We start from the raw sequence: 16,121 nt of genomic DNA on the forward strand, positions 1-16,121 counted from the left end.
CTATGATGATGAGGCCATATAGGTATCTAAAACAGACAGATTATTGGGACTGAATTTTGTTTTGAATTTTTCTTTTCTCTTCTTGGAAGGCATAGAATTTTGGTAAAATAAATGTGGTAGGTTTTTTTCAGCTGTTCACTGGACTCCTTAGAAAGGCACTCTCATCCATATCTCTTTTTTAACTATGTTTTCTGTTTGAATTCCATCTGTACTTGCCTCTTCCATTCGGTAACCATCAAACATATATACATAACTACCAGGTCGGCCAACAAACCTGAAAGTAATAAAAATATATGAAATGATGAAAAAACAATGTATTAAAAATTATCCTCAACAAAATTACTGCTTATACACAGTAGCCAGTTTTAAAATAAATTTCAAATTAACTATTTTAACATGATTTAAAAAAAAAACCAACCCACCGTCAACTTCAGATAAATTAACTAAACCGAGTTTCAAATATTGTGCCTGTCCCTGAGTCTCTCTGACAATTTTTGCAGTTCTAAAATCACCTTTTCCTATTTATAAAAATGTTTTTCTTTCTCACCTGGTTAAAACCCACACTAACAAATGGGAAAATTGACCGAGGCTCTGATCTTGAAAACTGTTACACATGAATAACTTCATGCATTTGAGTAGTCCTAATGAGCAAAGTTACTTACATGTGTGAGGGGTTTCAGGACCTGGGCTATTCTGGATATACACATTGAAAGTGACTACACACAAAGGGCTGTCAAATACAATACTTAAAAAAGACTAGAAAAAATATTTTTCTCCCATGTCTTTTAGAACTGCCTTAGATAATACTTCTCAAAATTGTAAGTAAAATATTTTCAGACAAAAGTGTGATTTTTTTAATTGATGGCATCCACAGGCATTAGTTCACAATATATTATTATTTATTATATGTATTACCACAGTGTCTAGAAGCCATAGTCATGGACCAGAGCCCCATTGTGTGAGGCCACATATAAAACACAGAAGAAAAATATGGTCCCTGCCCCAAAGAGCTTAACAGATAGATTAACAGCTTATAAAACTTAAAAGGAGCACAACAATTATATGAATCTAACTAGAATTCAGAAATACATACATATTTAAAACATTGTTTACAAACAATCACCCTAAGATCTCCATCTGCTACATTATGGACCATCAAGTTCTGGTAGTCAGTGGAACCTGCATGTACAGTAAAGCACAACTGATCATGAGTCCACCTATGGATCTCTCACCCCAGAACAATCTCTCCAGGCCAGCCTGACCCACTCCCTCTGCCATTTTGGGTACTAAGATGGCCATTCCAGACCCTTCAATGACCTTACTGCCATCAGTAGCCTGCAACATGGGGCCATTAATAAGAAATCAACAATGTAAATTCATCCTACCTTCCTTTAAAAAAGGCAACATAAAAAATTGGTGCATAAGAGTTCACAAACTTCAATAGGAAAGCCTTCAAAATTAACCTCTCTTCAAAGGTCTTCTCTGTTTTTGGTACCTCTGCAAAATAAATAAATAAATACAATAAAACATAAAACCCCACAAAAGCAATAGATAAATATGTAATTGTCTTTCAGTAGACTCAAGCAAAAGCAAAAACTGTATTATTAGAGTTAATGTGGTTTTATCATATCTTTTATTCTGCACTGAGTGACACTAGAAAAATATACAGCATCCTTTTTTTCTTCTTACTCCTGCAAATTTCCAGCTATTCTTTCAATTAAAGTGTATTTGGCAGTGACACATATAGAGGCACCTACGTACACTATAAAATGAACCAGATGCTCAGAGGGTAGCTCTGCTGGTTTACACAGTTGAGGGTCTGCCCCAATCTCTCTCTACTCCGATGACCCCCATCTCTATAACATGCGGCTATCTTGTTAATATTAATGGTGTTGGAAGGATACATTAATTGGGGCCTGATTCTCGTTTACAGTAAGGCCCCTTTTACACCTCCAGCCCCTTGTCTAAATGTGAATCAGGTCTTAATGAATTTATTCTCACAACACCCTTTGAAATAGAGAAGTACTGCTATTCCCATTTCATAGATGGGGAAACTGAGGCACAAACATTTCAGGGCCTCCTTCAGCGACGTATTTAAGTACCTGCTTAACTTTAAATATGCGAGTAGTTCCACTGACTTCAATGGGACTGCTTAAATGTTTAAAGCACATGCTGAAGTAACTTCCTGAATCAGGTTCTAGATAGCTTGCCCAAGTTGATACAAAACATTTTTTGTGGGGGAGGGGAGACAGAAAGTGAACTTAAATGTCCTAAGCCCCATTCCCCACTCCAAAACTTTAACAAGATGACCATTGGTTCCAGAAGGTTCTTCCCCTCTCCATACACCCTCCATACCTTTAGATATGTCTTCTATAAAACTTCTGAAAATACATCACACAATTGCTTATACATTTCAGTTGACTTCAGCACCTTGCAGAATCAAGCCCTTAAAGAGTATTACATTTACATTAACAGTATTAATCTACCTTAACATAAAAACTAAGATTTTTTTTTTTATCAGCCATGCACAGGGCTTCTGAGGATAGCTACCATGCATGTTTAACCAGGCACAGAACAGATTGTTGTTATTTCATGCTGGTTGTCACTGTAGTGGATTCAAAATGTGAAATAATAAGGGCGATTCAGTGCATCAGTCTCAAGAAGCCTCTGAAAGCATTACTGAAATTGTGCAGCCTAGTGATTTGGTTCAGGTTTTTTTTAAAAAGAGCTCATCTTCCATTAAAACACCTAAATAAGAACCACATTATTAAAAGCGCCTAGCATTGTGACACCTGTGGCCAGATTTTTGTAAGAGCTTAGCAGCCAGCAAGCTGAGCTCTTGAAGTTCTAGCCCTTAGAAAATTCAGTTACACAAACCATCTGACTTTATGGAAATACTTCATTAAAAATTATTCATTTGGGGCCAATCCAGCTAGCACTGCACAGCCCAAATACGAGCTTATGTGCTGGGTAGATTTGCAAGGGGACCAGTGGAAGGAATAACCCCATGGCAACAATGCAGCCCTTGGAGGGGATAGGAAGTTCCATGTAGGAGTAGAACCCCTGCCTCACAGATGACTCCCACAGAGATGAGCTCTGTCCCAGGAAGGAAATGTGCACCCCCCTGACACACATAAGAACAGCCATTCTGGGTCAGACCAAAGGTCCATCTAGCCCAGTATCCTGTCTTCCAACAGTGGCCAGTGCCAGGTGCCCCAGAGGGAATGAACAGAACAGGGCAATCATCAAGTGATCCATCCCCTGTTGCTCTCTCTCTCTCTCACGTGCGCGCGCATACACACACACACACACACACACACAAAGTTCACTGCCTCAGGAGGTCAGGATTTGTCCCTTAGTTAGTGAGGTCTGATAGGCAAGAATGCATACAGTCAGAACAGGAATAGAATGGATGAATGAATAAAAGAAAAGGAGGACATTTTAACATATGGTTTATACAACTTAAAATATCCAATGGTGTCCTGAATACATACCATCAAAACCCCAGAGCTGAATTATGCTCTTTGCAAGAAGTGCTACATGGAGGCTGGGCCAAGGAATTGCGCTGAGGGAGAGACTATGCCCCTGTAACACATGAACAGGGGTGATTCTGCTCTCACTTTACCACTGTTTTACACTTCATTTGTTTCCTCATGACTTTAGGGGAGATACCCCAGTTTACACCAACACACATAAGATCTGAATTAGGCCTAATGCCACCTGGGTGCTGGGGATAGGGTGACTTACTCAGCATCAGGAAACATGACCCTTTGAAAGAGGTGTAATCTGCACTCCTGCCGGTACTGCGGGGGAGTCAATGTCCTTCCTTTGCATTGCACAGATATTCCCCAGCTGAGGCCACAAGCACTGCCTGAAGACCTGGTGATTCGCCTCTAGCCCTTCACAGTGCCTGTGGGCGAAGTTATTGCTGCCTCCTGCCCTAAGCACTGATTCAGCCAGATATTTAAGTACATGCATAACTAAGCATGAAACTAATCTCATTGATTTCCATGGTACTACTCATGTGCTCAAAGTTACTCACATGCCTAAGTCCCTTGCTGAACTGCAGCCCAAATGAGCTTAGGGATGGAAAGGGGATCCATGAACCCTCCACTGCTCCTACACCAGGTCAGGAAAATTTGCCCCTTAAAGTGGAAAAATGCAGCATGATGCCAGACACGTCTATGAATTGCAGTGTGAAAAGAAAATTGCATCCATTTTGCTCAGCTCAGCAATATGAAAGTTCACAAGGTAAGAAGCATTTATCAGCATGAATGAATTGTAATTTTTTTAACATTTTTAATTACAGTTGGCATCTGAGCATATTAGTAGAGACAGCCATCTGAATGAACCATGATGTAATTTGTGGCACTAGAAATTATTCAAAAAGGACCAAAGCCTAGAATTCATAGTGGGTCCTGTCTCAGGCAAAACACCCAGTTACTTCAATAGGAGTGTTGTCTGAGTAAGGGCAGCAGGGCTGGCTCTAAATGTGACTTGAAGCTCAGAGGGGAATAACAGAGGGATATTTTATGTGAAAGCTAAAAAACTGACTGTATTTTTCATCTTTGTTTCCCATACAGCTCTGAAAACCAAATGCACAACTGGCATCAGTGGGTACATCTCCACTGAACTTAATGGAATTATGCCCATTTGCACCAGGGCTACGTTTTGCCAAGAAACTCTCTGCAAAAAGGGAGAGAAAATATAATAAGGTGGCATTTTGTTAAATGTATTACTGGTCTCTTTTTATTTTAAATTTTCATTGGAGTCAAATTGAAACAATTGGGCTACCTCTAACAATAGAAATCATTCTACTGTATCTCACCCATTTATGACTGCCCCTCTGTTATGCTAGTATGCTATCAGAAGTGTAAATAATGATACTATTTATAATAGTGTAGTACACCCTCTCTATAATGAACCCCTGGGGATCCAAGCCATTTATTCGTTATAGCCACGGGTGCGTTATAGTGAAAGAGCCCTGCCACCGGGGTCAGCGTCTGACATCTCAAGCCCTGTGGCGGCGGCAGGAGCATAGAGCTTGTCTGGCCCCAGAGCCACGGTAGGGGCAGAGAGTTTATCCTAAGATCCTTGACTTTAATGGGGCTACATTGACGTTCACCACTTGAGGATCTGACCCATTATTCTAATTTTATATGTGAGGAAATCGAGACACAGAATCCTTTTGACAGTATGGTTTATTTTGTTTGGGGAACTGGTATAAACTGTCCCAGTAAAGGAACCATCCACTAGGAGGGTTTGCCAGTATAGCTCTACCAGTGTTCTTTCTAATGCAGACAAGGCCAAAGTCCAACTGATTTCAATGAGAATTAGGCTTCTCTGTGTCTAAGGTCAGATTTTGAAAAGTATTTAGACACCTAAATATGCTTTAACGTCTGGCCCGAAGTCATTTTTGAAAATTGGAGTTGGGACCCTTAGTCACTTGGACACATTTTTATCCTCTGGGCCTGAATGTTTCCTCTTTTACAGAACTGCTTTACAGGAAATCCTCCTTTTAGAACTTTCTTGCCTACTCTATTGGAAATACATACAAAGTTGTAATGAGGGCTAGGAGAGCTTTACCCATTTCTGTCAGCCATTTGGCAACAGCTCCATAAATCTCATCTAATATAAGGATCACAACCAGGTTAATGATGACAGAGGTTGCAGTCACAGTCACACGAACGTTCGACCTGGTTGACTCATTTTTGCTGATGGACAAGGCAGCTGCTGTAATAATTCGGTACACGGTCACACCAAAAACTGCTGAAAATGTCACTGTAATCTGCAAAGAAATGTATGGAAATATCAGTGCACATATCTGACTAGAGCTTACAAAGAAATGTTTAATTATATCTCAAAATTGTTGCCCGAATTGGTGTTGAGTGACTAGAAACTAGAGTAACACAAGAACAAGAGGATGTACAATGACACTAAGTGGTGGAAAATTCAACTCCTATAAAAGGAAATACTTTTCTCCACACAGCAGGTGATTACACTCTGGAACCCGCTGCTGTAAGAAGTCACTGAGGCCAGAGCCCTAACTAAGCATTTTAGCACCTGCGGTGAGCAAGGATATTTGCACTCCCTGGAGGTGATGAGTGGGGAGGCATGCAGGGTCACATGCCCACCAGATTTCTGTCTTCCATTTAACATAGAGGGTTTCAAACTGTGGGGCACTAGGGGGATGCATCCCCACAGTTTGGAAATTGTCACCTCCTGCCAAGAGCCAGAAGATCAGAAGCTGGCAGAAGCCACCTGGCCCACTCGGGCCCCTGGCTCTCCATGCTGTGGAAACCAGGGCACTGGCTGGCTACCCAGAAGCCCTCCTTGCCCTGTTCCCCAAGCCAGCTGCCTCTGCATGGCTGGGCACTCCCCAGGCGGGGCAGGCGGCCCAGCTCCGGCCAGCGACGCCCCCTGGAGTTGGCCCTTGCCCATGGAGCCTGGCTGCCATGAGATGCTCCACAAGGTGCTCCCTGCATTATTCATCCCCCCTTGGGCACCTGTTTCTCAGCAGCCTGGTCACACCCCGCTCATTGCTTAGGGACCTGCCATTGCAGCTGGGTCACTCTCCCCATACTCCCTGCATACAGAGCAGAACCCTTTGCTCCCCTTGGCTGCCCTGCCCCAGTCCTGTGGCTGCTGGGCTTGCAGTTGAACTGCCTGAGCTCTGAGCTTGGCCACACGAGCCTGGTGCCCACCCAGGCCTTGGGGGTGGGCAGCTGCTGCTGGCAGGGCAGACTCACTCCCACCAGCTCCAGAAACTGACGGCGTGAGAATGGAGCAACTGCTAGGGTTACCACAATTCAAATTCCCAAATAGAGGCCACTGCCAGGAAGAGGGGGAGCTGGAGGAGAGGTGGAGGGACTGGAAAGAGGGACCTGCTGCGGGGGGTACCCACTGGAGATGGGGAGAAGTATCACTCCCTGTCTGTCACAGCGGAGGGGTGGCTGGCACAGGCCCGGCCGCAGCACCAGCCATAGGTCAGAGCCTCCCTGTGGCCTTCTCCCCATCCCCACAGCTGGGCATGGGCGCTATTTCAGATTGGGGCGGGGGCAACTTTAACTGTGATTCCAGGGACTACTAAGCACCTGAAAATGCTAGGATTTTTGCAGATAATAACTTAGAAATTAGCTGACAGGAGCACTGTATCTAATTCCTATATAAAGAAAGAAAAATGTATACAAACTCCAATTAAAGCCATATTTTAAATGTTTATGTAAATTTTGAACAATCAGGAGATATTATAGCAAAATATTCTGAATCTGTAACTTTGAGGTGGAGTCAGAACTGTTCGGCTATGTCCTGCCATTAAACCATTAAGACCCTCTTTCAGCTCAGTTGGTGGTGGTGAGGAGCCTGTACTTTGGGAATAGGAGGAGTCCGTTTCAATCCCCATGGCCAAGATAAATATGAGGTCCTCAGACGGTGAGCGGGTGTAACCCATATGAGGAGAGGGTGCTGCAGTCACTGGGAGACTTGTTGCTCTCGGTGGAGAATTCTGGATTTGGGAAAGACAGTTCCCAAGATCCCATCTCAGACAAGCCTGAGCAAAGATGGTGGAAGTTACAGGGTGGAAGCATTTGGAGATTTCTTACACTGATGTCAAATATAAGATCTGAACAGCTGGTTCTGAGGCAAGCTTTGTCTATCTAGGCAAGTGTGTAATGAACAGGCTGGTGTGTATGTGCCCATGTAACTCTCATGGTTCCCCTGGCTGTCCTGGGCCCTACCCTGCTAACAGATAACAGAGATTCTCCGTTAGCTCAGGCATCAGGGCCCTGTCCTTTGGCGCAGGCAACAGGGGTTCTGCCCCAACCGGAGCTGTGAAGCTCTCTAAGGCTGTTGTGTGCAACACAGTGGTACCCGGCGGTTCTAATGGGCTGTGGAACTGTCACAACAGAGCAGTATCTCCCTGAATTACTCCTTCGCCCACTGTTCAGTGCAGTGATAAGGTTGTTACAGAATAGAAGAGGGTCAAATAAAAGCTGGCTACTGTAATTTGAAATCCATGTGTGAGTGACAGGGGCCATCATTGCAGTTGTGAAAAATTTTTGTCTCCAGGTCCCTCAGCTGGAATTCCAGCCTGCGACTCCCCAGCTCCATGGAGCTGAGCGCACATGAGTGCCCGGGGGTGCTCGCCTCCATGGGGGGCTCTAGCAGGCCATTCCTCCTTGCCACCGCCATGCAGTTGCGTCAGGGTCAAAGGTTTGTCAACAGCCGAGGGACAGAGGTCAGCCCTGTGTGCAGCAAAGGCCCCAGGATGGCACTGACCCTGTGAATGGCCTGAGCAGTGCCCCTGAGCAGTGCCCTGTGGGGGTGTGTCAGTGCGATGTTCAGTCAGGCCTCCCAAGAGCCATGGCTGTGCAACTCAGCACGCTGGCTCCTCAACAGAGAAACCCTGACCAAGGTTGAATCTGTTTAAATTCCAAACACCCTCTAGTGGGTACAACTGGCGATTAGCAACTTTAATGAGAGCTTTAACTGCAGATGCCCTCTCTCCCCCAGCGCTGGGAAGGGCCAGGCCCCAGGCTGGCAACGCTGCTCTGCCAGGACTCAGCCCTGCACACAGGTTAGGGAGTGTGAGCAGAGCCAGTAGCGCATGGCCAGGCAGCGGGTCTGGGGAAGGCAAACAGCTCCATCCTGAGCTAATCGCAGACAAAGTTCCTCATGGCACAGATCCGTACAGCACCTAGCACATTTTATATATGCTCCATCACACGGTCCTACTTGTGCACCCCTTATCCTCATAGTGCCTATGCTAACGCTTGTGTACCCCTTCTCTCCTAACCCTGCACTCCCCTCCTGCGCCCCCTTCTGCCCTAACCCCTGCACTCCTTCATGGTCCTAGCCCCCTGTACCCCCTCCCCATTCAGCACCCTCCAGGTATTTAATGCAGCTGGTCTCCGACCTCCAGCGCCTGGATGGAACCAGCCATGCAGCCCTTCCTCCTTCTGCCCTTCCTACCAGCCAGAACTCACATTCCTGCCCACCTGCTGTTGCGGTCCTAGTGCCAGGGAAAGCCTTCTCAAGCTGGGGTCGCTGGACCTATGATCCTGTGGGGTGGGAGGACACTGAGCACCCTGGGCTCCAGCTGACTCTGCAGGACCCAATCTTTGAGGGGTGGAATGTGGAAGTACTGATGCTGCTGGACCCAATCCTGTGCCGCCCCACTTTTGTGCCCCCTGGTTCTGCGCCCTGGGTGGCTGCCCCTTTCACCTCACCCTAGTTACAGCTCTGACTAAGGCCAAGAACTTCACAAGACTGAAACTGAGATTGGACATTTATATGGATATCAAGAATACTCAGAGTTATAATTAATGACAAGAAAAATTGGAAAGGGATATTCATCCTTGTACTTCAGGGCTTAAGCCAGTCTCTAATAGAGAAAAGGATGACACCCATGTGGGGCAGATTTCACCACATCTGCCTGTTGCAGGGTTTGTAAGCATTCCTCTGAAACATCTGCTACTGCCTATGGTCAGAAACAGGAAACTAGCACTCTGATCATGCAGTGAGTAATGTATGTTGGATTGCTGTGCCTACACAGAGCTGCATCAATGTCAATGGGACTGCTCGCTGCAACAACCCACCCATATGCTTCCCACAGGAGGATTGGAACCTAATGGTGTAAAACCTTTTCTGTTCTACAAACTTTTGCCATAGATGGAAACATTTTGCTGTGTCTGAATATGCATGAATCTTTTGATACTGATTAAGGCAGAGTCATTCAGGGTTCAGTGTAAATTTTTGTCCCAGAAGTCAAAGGGTGTTCTGTGGTCTCTGAGCAGTTGACCTTTGCCCATGAAATCAGGCAAATCACCCATGCCACTTAAGGTCAACTTCCCAACAGAAGAATTTGTATTTCACGGGGTTGTGTTATTCCAGTTTCAAAACACAAAATGAAATAATTTTTAAAGATAAAATTTCACACAGAAACACAGTCTTTGGCTAAACAGGGAGTCATAGCAGGAAGTGGAGAGAGGGTGGGTGTTTCTGTTTTGTTTTTGCCTTTAGCAAAAATTCCAAAGTAAATTCATTATTGTTGGTAAGGCATCTTGAGATCTTCTGATGAAAGAGATTATATAAGTGCAAAGGATTAGATTGTTATAATTATTATTTGGCTGGCCTGGGGCCTAGGTTCACAGTACAGGCCTAATGAAGTTTAGCACTTCAGTCTGCTGACTATTTTTAATGTAATCTTTTCATAATTAATAAAGGCCAAAATCATTTTTTTAAAAGGGGTCAGGATCAGCATCAACAGAATTAATCCCACACATCACCCTCCACTCGCAGGAAGAACCACAATTTTCAAGGAGCTACAGTTAAATTCATGGGTGGTGGTGCAGCCCATGAATTTTTGCCCTACGGAACGGCCCTACGTCCCCAGGGAGGGCAGGGGGTCTCCATGCACTGCCCCCGCCCTGAGTGCTGAATCCGCAACTCCTGTTCACTGGGAACTGCAGCCAATGGGAGCTGCGGGGGCGGTATCTGTGGGCAGCCGCATGCAGAGACCCCCTGGGCCCCCCATCAAGGAGCTTCTGCCAGAGGGGTGTGCCGGTCGCTTTTGGGAGCCGCCCGAGGTAAGCGCTGACCCCCCCGTAACCCCCTCCTGTACCCCAACACTGTGCCCCAGACTAGAGCCTGCACCCAAACTCCTTCCCAGAGCCAAATCCACACCCCCTCTTGCATTCAAACTCCCTCTGAGAGCCTGCACCCTGTACCCCCTCCTGCACCAAAACTCCCTTCCATTGCCTGCACCCCGTATCCCCTCCCGCACCCAAACTCCTTCCCAGAGTCCAACTCCTCACCCCCTCCCACACCCAAACTCCTTCCCAGAGCCTGAACCCCGTACACCCTCCTACACTGAAACTCCCTTCCAGAGCCCACACCCCACATCTCCCCCGCACCCAAACTCCCTCCCAGAGCCAGACCCCTCACCTCCTCCCACACCCAAACTCCCTCCCAGAGCCCACACCCACTGCTGAAAGTGAGTGAGGGTGGGGGAGAGTGAGCAACAGAGGGAAGGGGGCGGGGCCTTGGAGAAGGGGCAGGATAGGGGCACGGCCACAGGGAAGGGGCGGGATATGAGGCGGGGCAAAGGTCTTTGGCTTTTTGCAATTAGACAGTTGGCAGCCCTACCAGGCAGGCATGTGGAAGCCCTGGCCATGCCGGAAGAGCACGCCCAGCAGTGCAGCTGGCAGCTCGCTGAGCACCAGCCAATGCAGGCGCAGCATCGCCCAAATGTCAGGCTTGTGCATGCGTGAGGGGCCCCATTGACTGTTCTGCCCTGGGGCCCGGAATTGCTATCGGTGGGCCTGCTTCTACCTCACCTGTCCATGTAGGTGCCCATTGTGATACCAATCACCACAAATATGTGAGCACCTCCCAACTAATAAGAGCCAAAAATCACAATTAGAGCTGGCCAGTTGTCTAATTTTTCTGTTTACTTTCTCCAGAGGCAGTTGGGGATTTTTTTTTTTTTTTTTTACTTTTAGTAAATTATTTCCTTCTTCACTCCCTCTTCTCCTACTACTCCTTTACTCTCTCTTTTTTCTCCTCCTCTGTTTTCCTTCGATATTTTAGTGTATTGAATGGAACACTAAGCCAATGAGTTTCCAGTTGCTGAGACAGCCCTGTCTCCTGCTGTCACGAGCTTCACCCTTAAGGATGACATAGCTTCATAGCACCTGCGGGACACAGTTGACAGAGAAGGTCTTCTAGTGAAGAGAGAAGTGTTCTCTGAAGTATCTACAGCCACTTCCATGGAATGCCTTGAAGATTAATCCAGAGACCTTAAATCTGATCTCGTGGTTTCTAGGGACCCTGTGTAGAGTACAGTGGGTGCTGAAGGTGAGGTACTCTCACGATTTTGGTATGATTTTTTACCTTTCACATGGAAACATCATGAGAGGTGCCAGCTCATGAATTTTCTCCTGTTTAAAATGCCCCCATCTCCCGTTACTGCCAATGGGGCTGAAGCCAACAAGATGGCTGCTCTTTCTCTATCTTCACGTGGAAATGAGGCTGCCCTGAAAAAAGCGGGCTGCCACTTCTTTCTAGGACACTGAAAGCCCTGTGCACTGGCAAGACGGCTGCCATTCTATGGTTCATGGGCTGGTCAGGGCACACAGACTGTAGGGAGCAGCAGAGACACTGTGAAAGGAGGGTGGGGAGAATGAGGCAGATTTAGGGGGTGCAGGGAGATGCGGGAGGGCATGAGGAAGCTGAGGGGGGAGAAGGATGTGGGGAGCCGGCAGGAGGGAGCCTGAGGGGAACAGAGAAAACTGATGAGGTGGGAGATGGAGGGGGTTGAGTGGCAGTTATGGGCCAGATTCTGATACCTTTACTCAAGCTGGGTAGCACTTTACTCCACAAATAGCTCCCCAGACTTCAATGAGACAATTCCCAGAGTAAGGGTAGACTACTGAGTACGTGTAAACGTATGAGAATCTGGCCTTAAAGGAAGAACAGGCTGAAGCCCTGTGCTGTGACACTAGTTGATTTTCTTCTCCTGTATGTGTCAAATCCACTGTAGGAAAGTGGAGAGGGTTGCTGATAGTGAGAACAGCAGCAGAGACGAATCAGGGACTATAAAGGAGGGTCGTGGTGATGCTGATGTGTAGCCCCATCCTGCTCCCGTGAGGCAACTGCACAGATTTTCATGGTTAATGCAGAAATCTTTGCTGTGATGTGTACTTTGTAGAACACCACTTCAGAAGGAAATTTTCAATAGCTTAAGCCTGGTGATATCCTGTTCCCAGTAAGCATACAAACTGCCCTTTGACTGCACAGCAAGAGGTCTTCATGCAGAACAGTGGTTGTGTATACAGATTTTAATGCACTTAGAAATGTATCTCATCATGATTATAATTATTACTGATGTAAAATAAGACTGGTGCAGAGTCTAATTGGGTGTGAAAGTAAAAACTGATTTTTGTAAAACCTACATTTAAAAAAAGCCCCCAAATAATATACTTGGTTAAGTAAAGGAAGAGAGAGCAAGAGCTCAATAGAGAAAAAAGTGGTAGAATGCTTCTGCTTGAAAGGTCTTCATATTTAAGAAGTGCACAGAATAGAAAATAAAGAGCAAGGTTCTACCAAGAGGAAATTGTCAGAAGCCTTAAGAAATATCAGGGAAAGTATGCAGTGTGAGGGTAGGTGGGGGGAGGTCAGGCAAAGCATCTGACATCATCATTCTACAACAATATAGACATTTGAAGGAAAAATTCCTATGGGTTTGTGCCTGCCAGATAGTGTAGGCCTGGAAAAGGTGGTGGTAGAAATTCCACAATCACTTCTGCAGCACTGGAAAATGCGGCTTATGTGTGTGCTTGCATGCCTGAGACTCTAGCCCACTGTATCTAAATAGTGATCATGCTTCTAAAAAAAAGTATTTAGTTTTTGTGTGGGTAGTGATAAAGGAGGTGGACTGGCCAAAATTAGTTACACGAGTGCAATCTCATATGCACCAGAACAACTGCAGAAACTGAACGCAGAATTTGGCCCAGTGTCCCCAATCACTGTTTAACTAATCTAGTAGGAAAAGGACTGTGTTCAGTAAAGCCCAGATTGTAATCTGCACATGGCAGATGGGATCTGGCTGGCTCTCATACAGCAGAATTTTTTTCAACAGTTGCCCTGTATATGTTCATTGCTTAACGATATTCACAATATTCTAGAAAAAACTCTCTGGGCCAGCTCCACCAAAATCAATGAAGCTTTGCTGGTTTGCAACAGCTGAGAATCTGGTGCTTTACATTTTACCTTTATAAATCTGTCTAGGATATTACACTAAGTGTGGGAGACAACATTTAGGCCCTGATTCAAGAAAATGATCACAATCTTAACTTTAAGAACATGCTTAAATGAGATTGTAACATAAGGTTAAAATTAAGTGCATGTTTAAGTAGCCATCCTAAAGAGGATGCGCTGCTAAACCAGGGCCTTATTCTGTAGCTACACTGAGAAATATTACAGCATTGCTACTAGTAATGTTGTAGTTACATTTGAGAAAGTTAGTCAGTTCTAATTCTTTTTTTTTTTTTTACTTTTTCACTCAATTTTTTTTTTGTCTTTGAGCTGAAATTTCTCTTGTTGGGTTGGTTAATTCCTGAATTAAAAACAGCATATGTTGACATTTACATGATCCCAACTTGGATATAAGTCAAGAGCTTGACAGGTTAACAAACAGATACTTTTTAGTTATTTGTTCGGAATGGAACATATTGTGTCATTACTTTTTAAGCAGAAGTCCACACTGAAATCAGTCAGTTCTGTCTCAAAAATGATGGCCTGCTGTAGCCTAGGAAGCTCTTAGCCATTTAAAATTATACAGATGATATACATATACCCACAATGTGAAAGTGAACACAAAATTGCTGTGCATGTGGCAGAAGCATACTCAATTAAAATTCTGAATGAATAATTCTGGGGAAGTTTTTGTAGTATTTGCACCATTCAAGTCCATTAAAATGTTATACCCATATTAGTATTTTACATTAATTTCCTTGAGTAAATTCTGTGGGTCAGATGCACAGCTGGTAATAAACTGGCATATTTCCATTGCTGATTTACACCAGCTGAGGGTCAGGCTATGTGATTTCATTGTTTATATGTAGTTAGAGAGACCACGCATGGTTTTCAGCCTATGGTGTCATTGACCATTGGCAGGTCTATTGGCCAGACTTTCCTAATACTATTTTATCAAGCCTCGCAGCTCAACGCTAATGTATTTTGTTGTCTATAGGAAAGTTCCTAAGGTATAAAAAAGGAAAGGTCATTTCCATCTTTGAGAGCATTAATTCAGCTTTAAGGAGGATGTTGTTCACAGATCTTGACAGCCCAGAGGAATGTGAAAGAAAAAACAAATAAAATTACCATAAATAAAATGGATGCAACGTTCACTAGATAGCCAGGCATACGGTCTCTCCAGGTTAACTTCTCCTTTTCATCCTGTTGCAAAACACAAAGGTCAAGACAATCGATAGAGAACTGGTGAATTTTAGAACTGGGGGGAAAAAAAAGGAAAAAGCTCAATTAAAAATATTATTGATTTTCCCTTCTGCCCATTTATATTTTTGAATTTGAAAATTTAAACGTAATTTTAAAATTCAGAAATGTTCAACCATCTCTAAAATTGGTAGAAATATGGGAAGAGGGGAAGGGAGAATTTCTCTAAAATTTTGTTGCCTATCCCCCCTGAATTTCAAAATTTGAAATTTCATTGAAAATCTGAAATGTGAAAAATTTCAACTGGCTTCTACTGAATTTCAAAGTCTTAATAGAAAAACTTAAAGTTAACCCAAAACAATTGTAGAAGTAAGTACTTTCATTAAAAAAACAAAAAAACTCAAACAAACCCCACAACCCTGCTTCTTGCAAGAGCGCAGAAGAGTGATGTTTTAGGTGAGAAACCATAATAAGATAGAATGTTTATCATCAGTTACTTCAGATGTCTCCTGTAAGGTTTGCTTCATCCACTGTGGCTGTTATACAACTGAACCCTCTCAGTGTTAAAATAACCATCTGACTATTCACAATCACACTGTAAAGTATTCAGAAGCATCTTCTACTTTCTATTTATGACACATTTGTTTACATCGTGTGTTGCTATATGCTCTTCATATTGTTCCAGAACCTCAGCTGGAGTAAATCTCTTCGCTCCATTGACTTCAACAGAGCTTTGCTGATTTATACCAGCTGGGGATTTGGCCCATTATTCCCAGTTGGAAGATTAAACATTTTTAGGTGAAATTCTGGCTCCATTGAAGTCAATGGGAATTTTGTCACTGACTTCATTGGGGTCAGAATTTCACCCCTTGCTGTATTCCAGGCATCCCAGACTCTCTTATGGCATCTGGTTCAAAGATCAGAGAAATAATGAAGGCAAGCCCTATTTATAGAGGGCTCAGATGACTTTTTGACTGGGTGCAAAAGGTAGCTCCCTCCACCTGATACCTATCAGTGAAAAATAATGGAGCATTACTGCCCTCAAATAAACCCAATTCCCTGCTCTTAAAATGAAAAATAAAATGTTTTCATATGAAAAGAATTTTTAAAATTGATTTACATGAAACATGTAATTTCCACCCCTCAAAAATGGTTATTAAAAAAAT

The 16,121-nt window shown here is 44.3% G+C and overlaps 1 protein-coding gene across 1 annotated transcript in view; it reads right to left on the bottom strand.

The window, feature by feature from the left end:
- Window positions 1-16,121, bottom strand: part of ANO2 (anoctamin 2) — a 262,392-nt gene that overhangs the window by 38,304 nt on the left and 207,967 nt on the right. The window contains exons 13-16 of the mRNA XM_075120949.1: window positions 14,884-14,958; window positions 5,587-5,788; window positions 1,386-1,497; window positions 217-274 (exon numbers count right to left, since the gene is read on the bottom strand). Of these exons, the coding sequence (XP_074977050.1) occupies window positions 217-274; window positions 1,386-1,497; window positions 5,587-5,788; window positions 14,884-14,958 (447 nt within the window). The remainder of the gene's footprint in view (window positions 1-216; window positions 275-1,385; window positions 1,498-5,586; window positions 5,789-14,883; window positions 14,959-16,121) is intronic.

This window comes from Caretta caretta, chromosome 1 (genome assembly GCF_965140235.1).
Source record: "Caretta caretta isolate rCarCar2 chromosome 1, rCarCar1.hap1, whole genome shotgun sequence".
Lineage (NCBI taxonomy): Eukaryota > Metazoa > Chordata > Testudines > Cheloniidae > Caretta > Caretta caretta.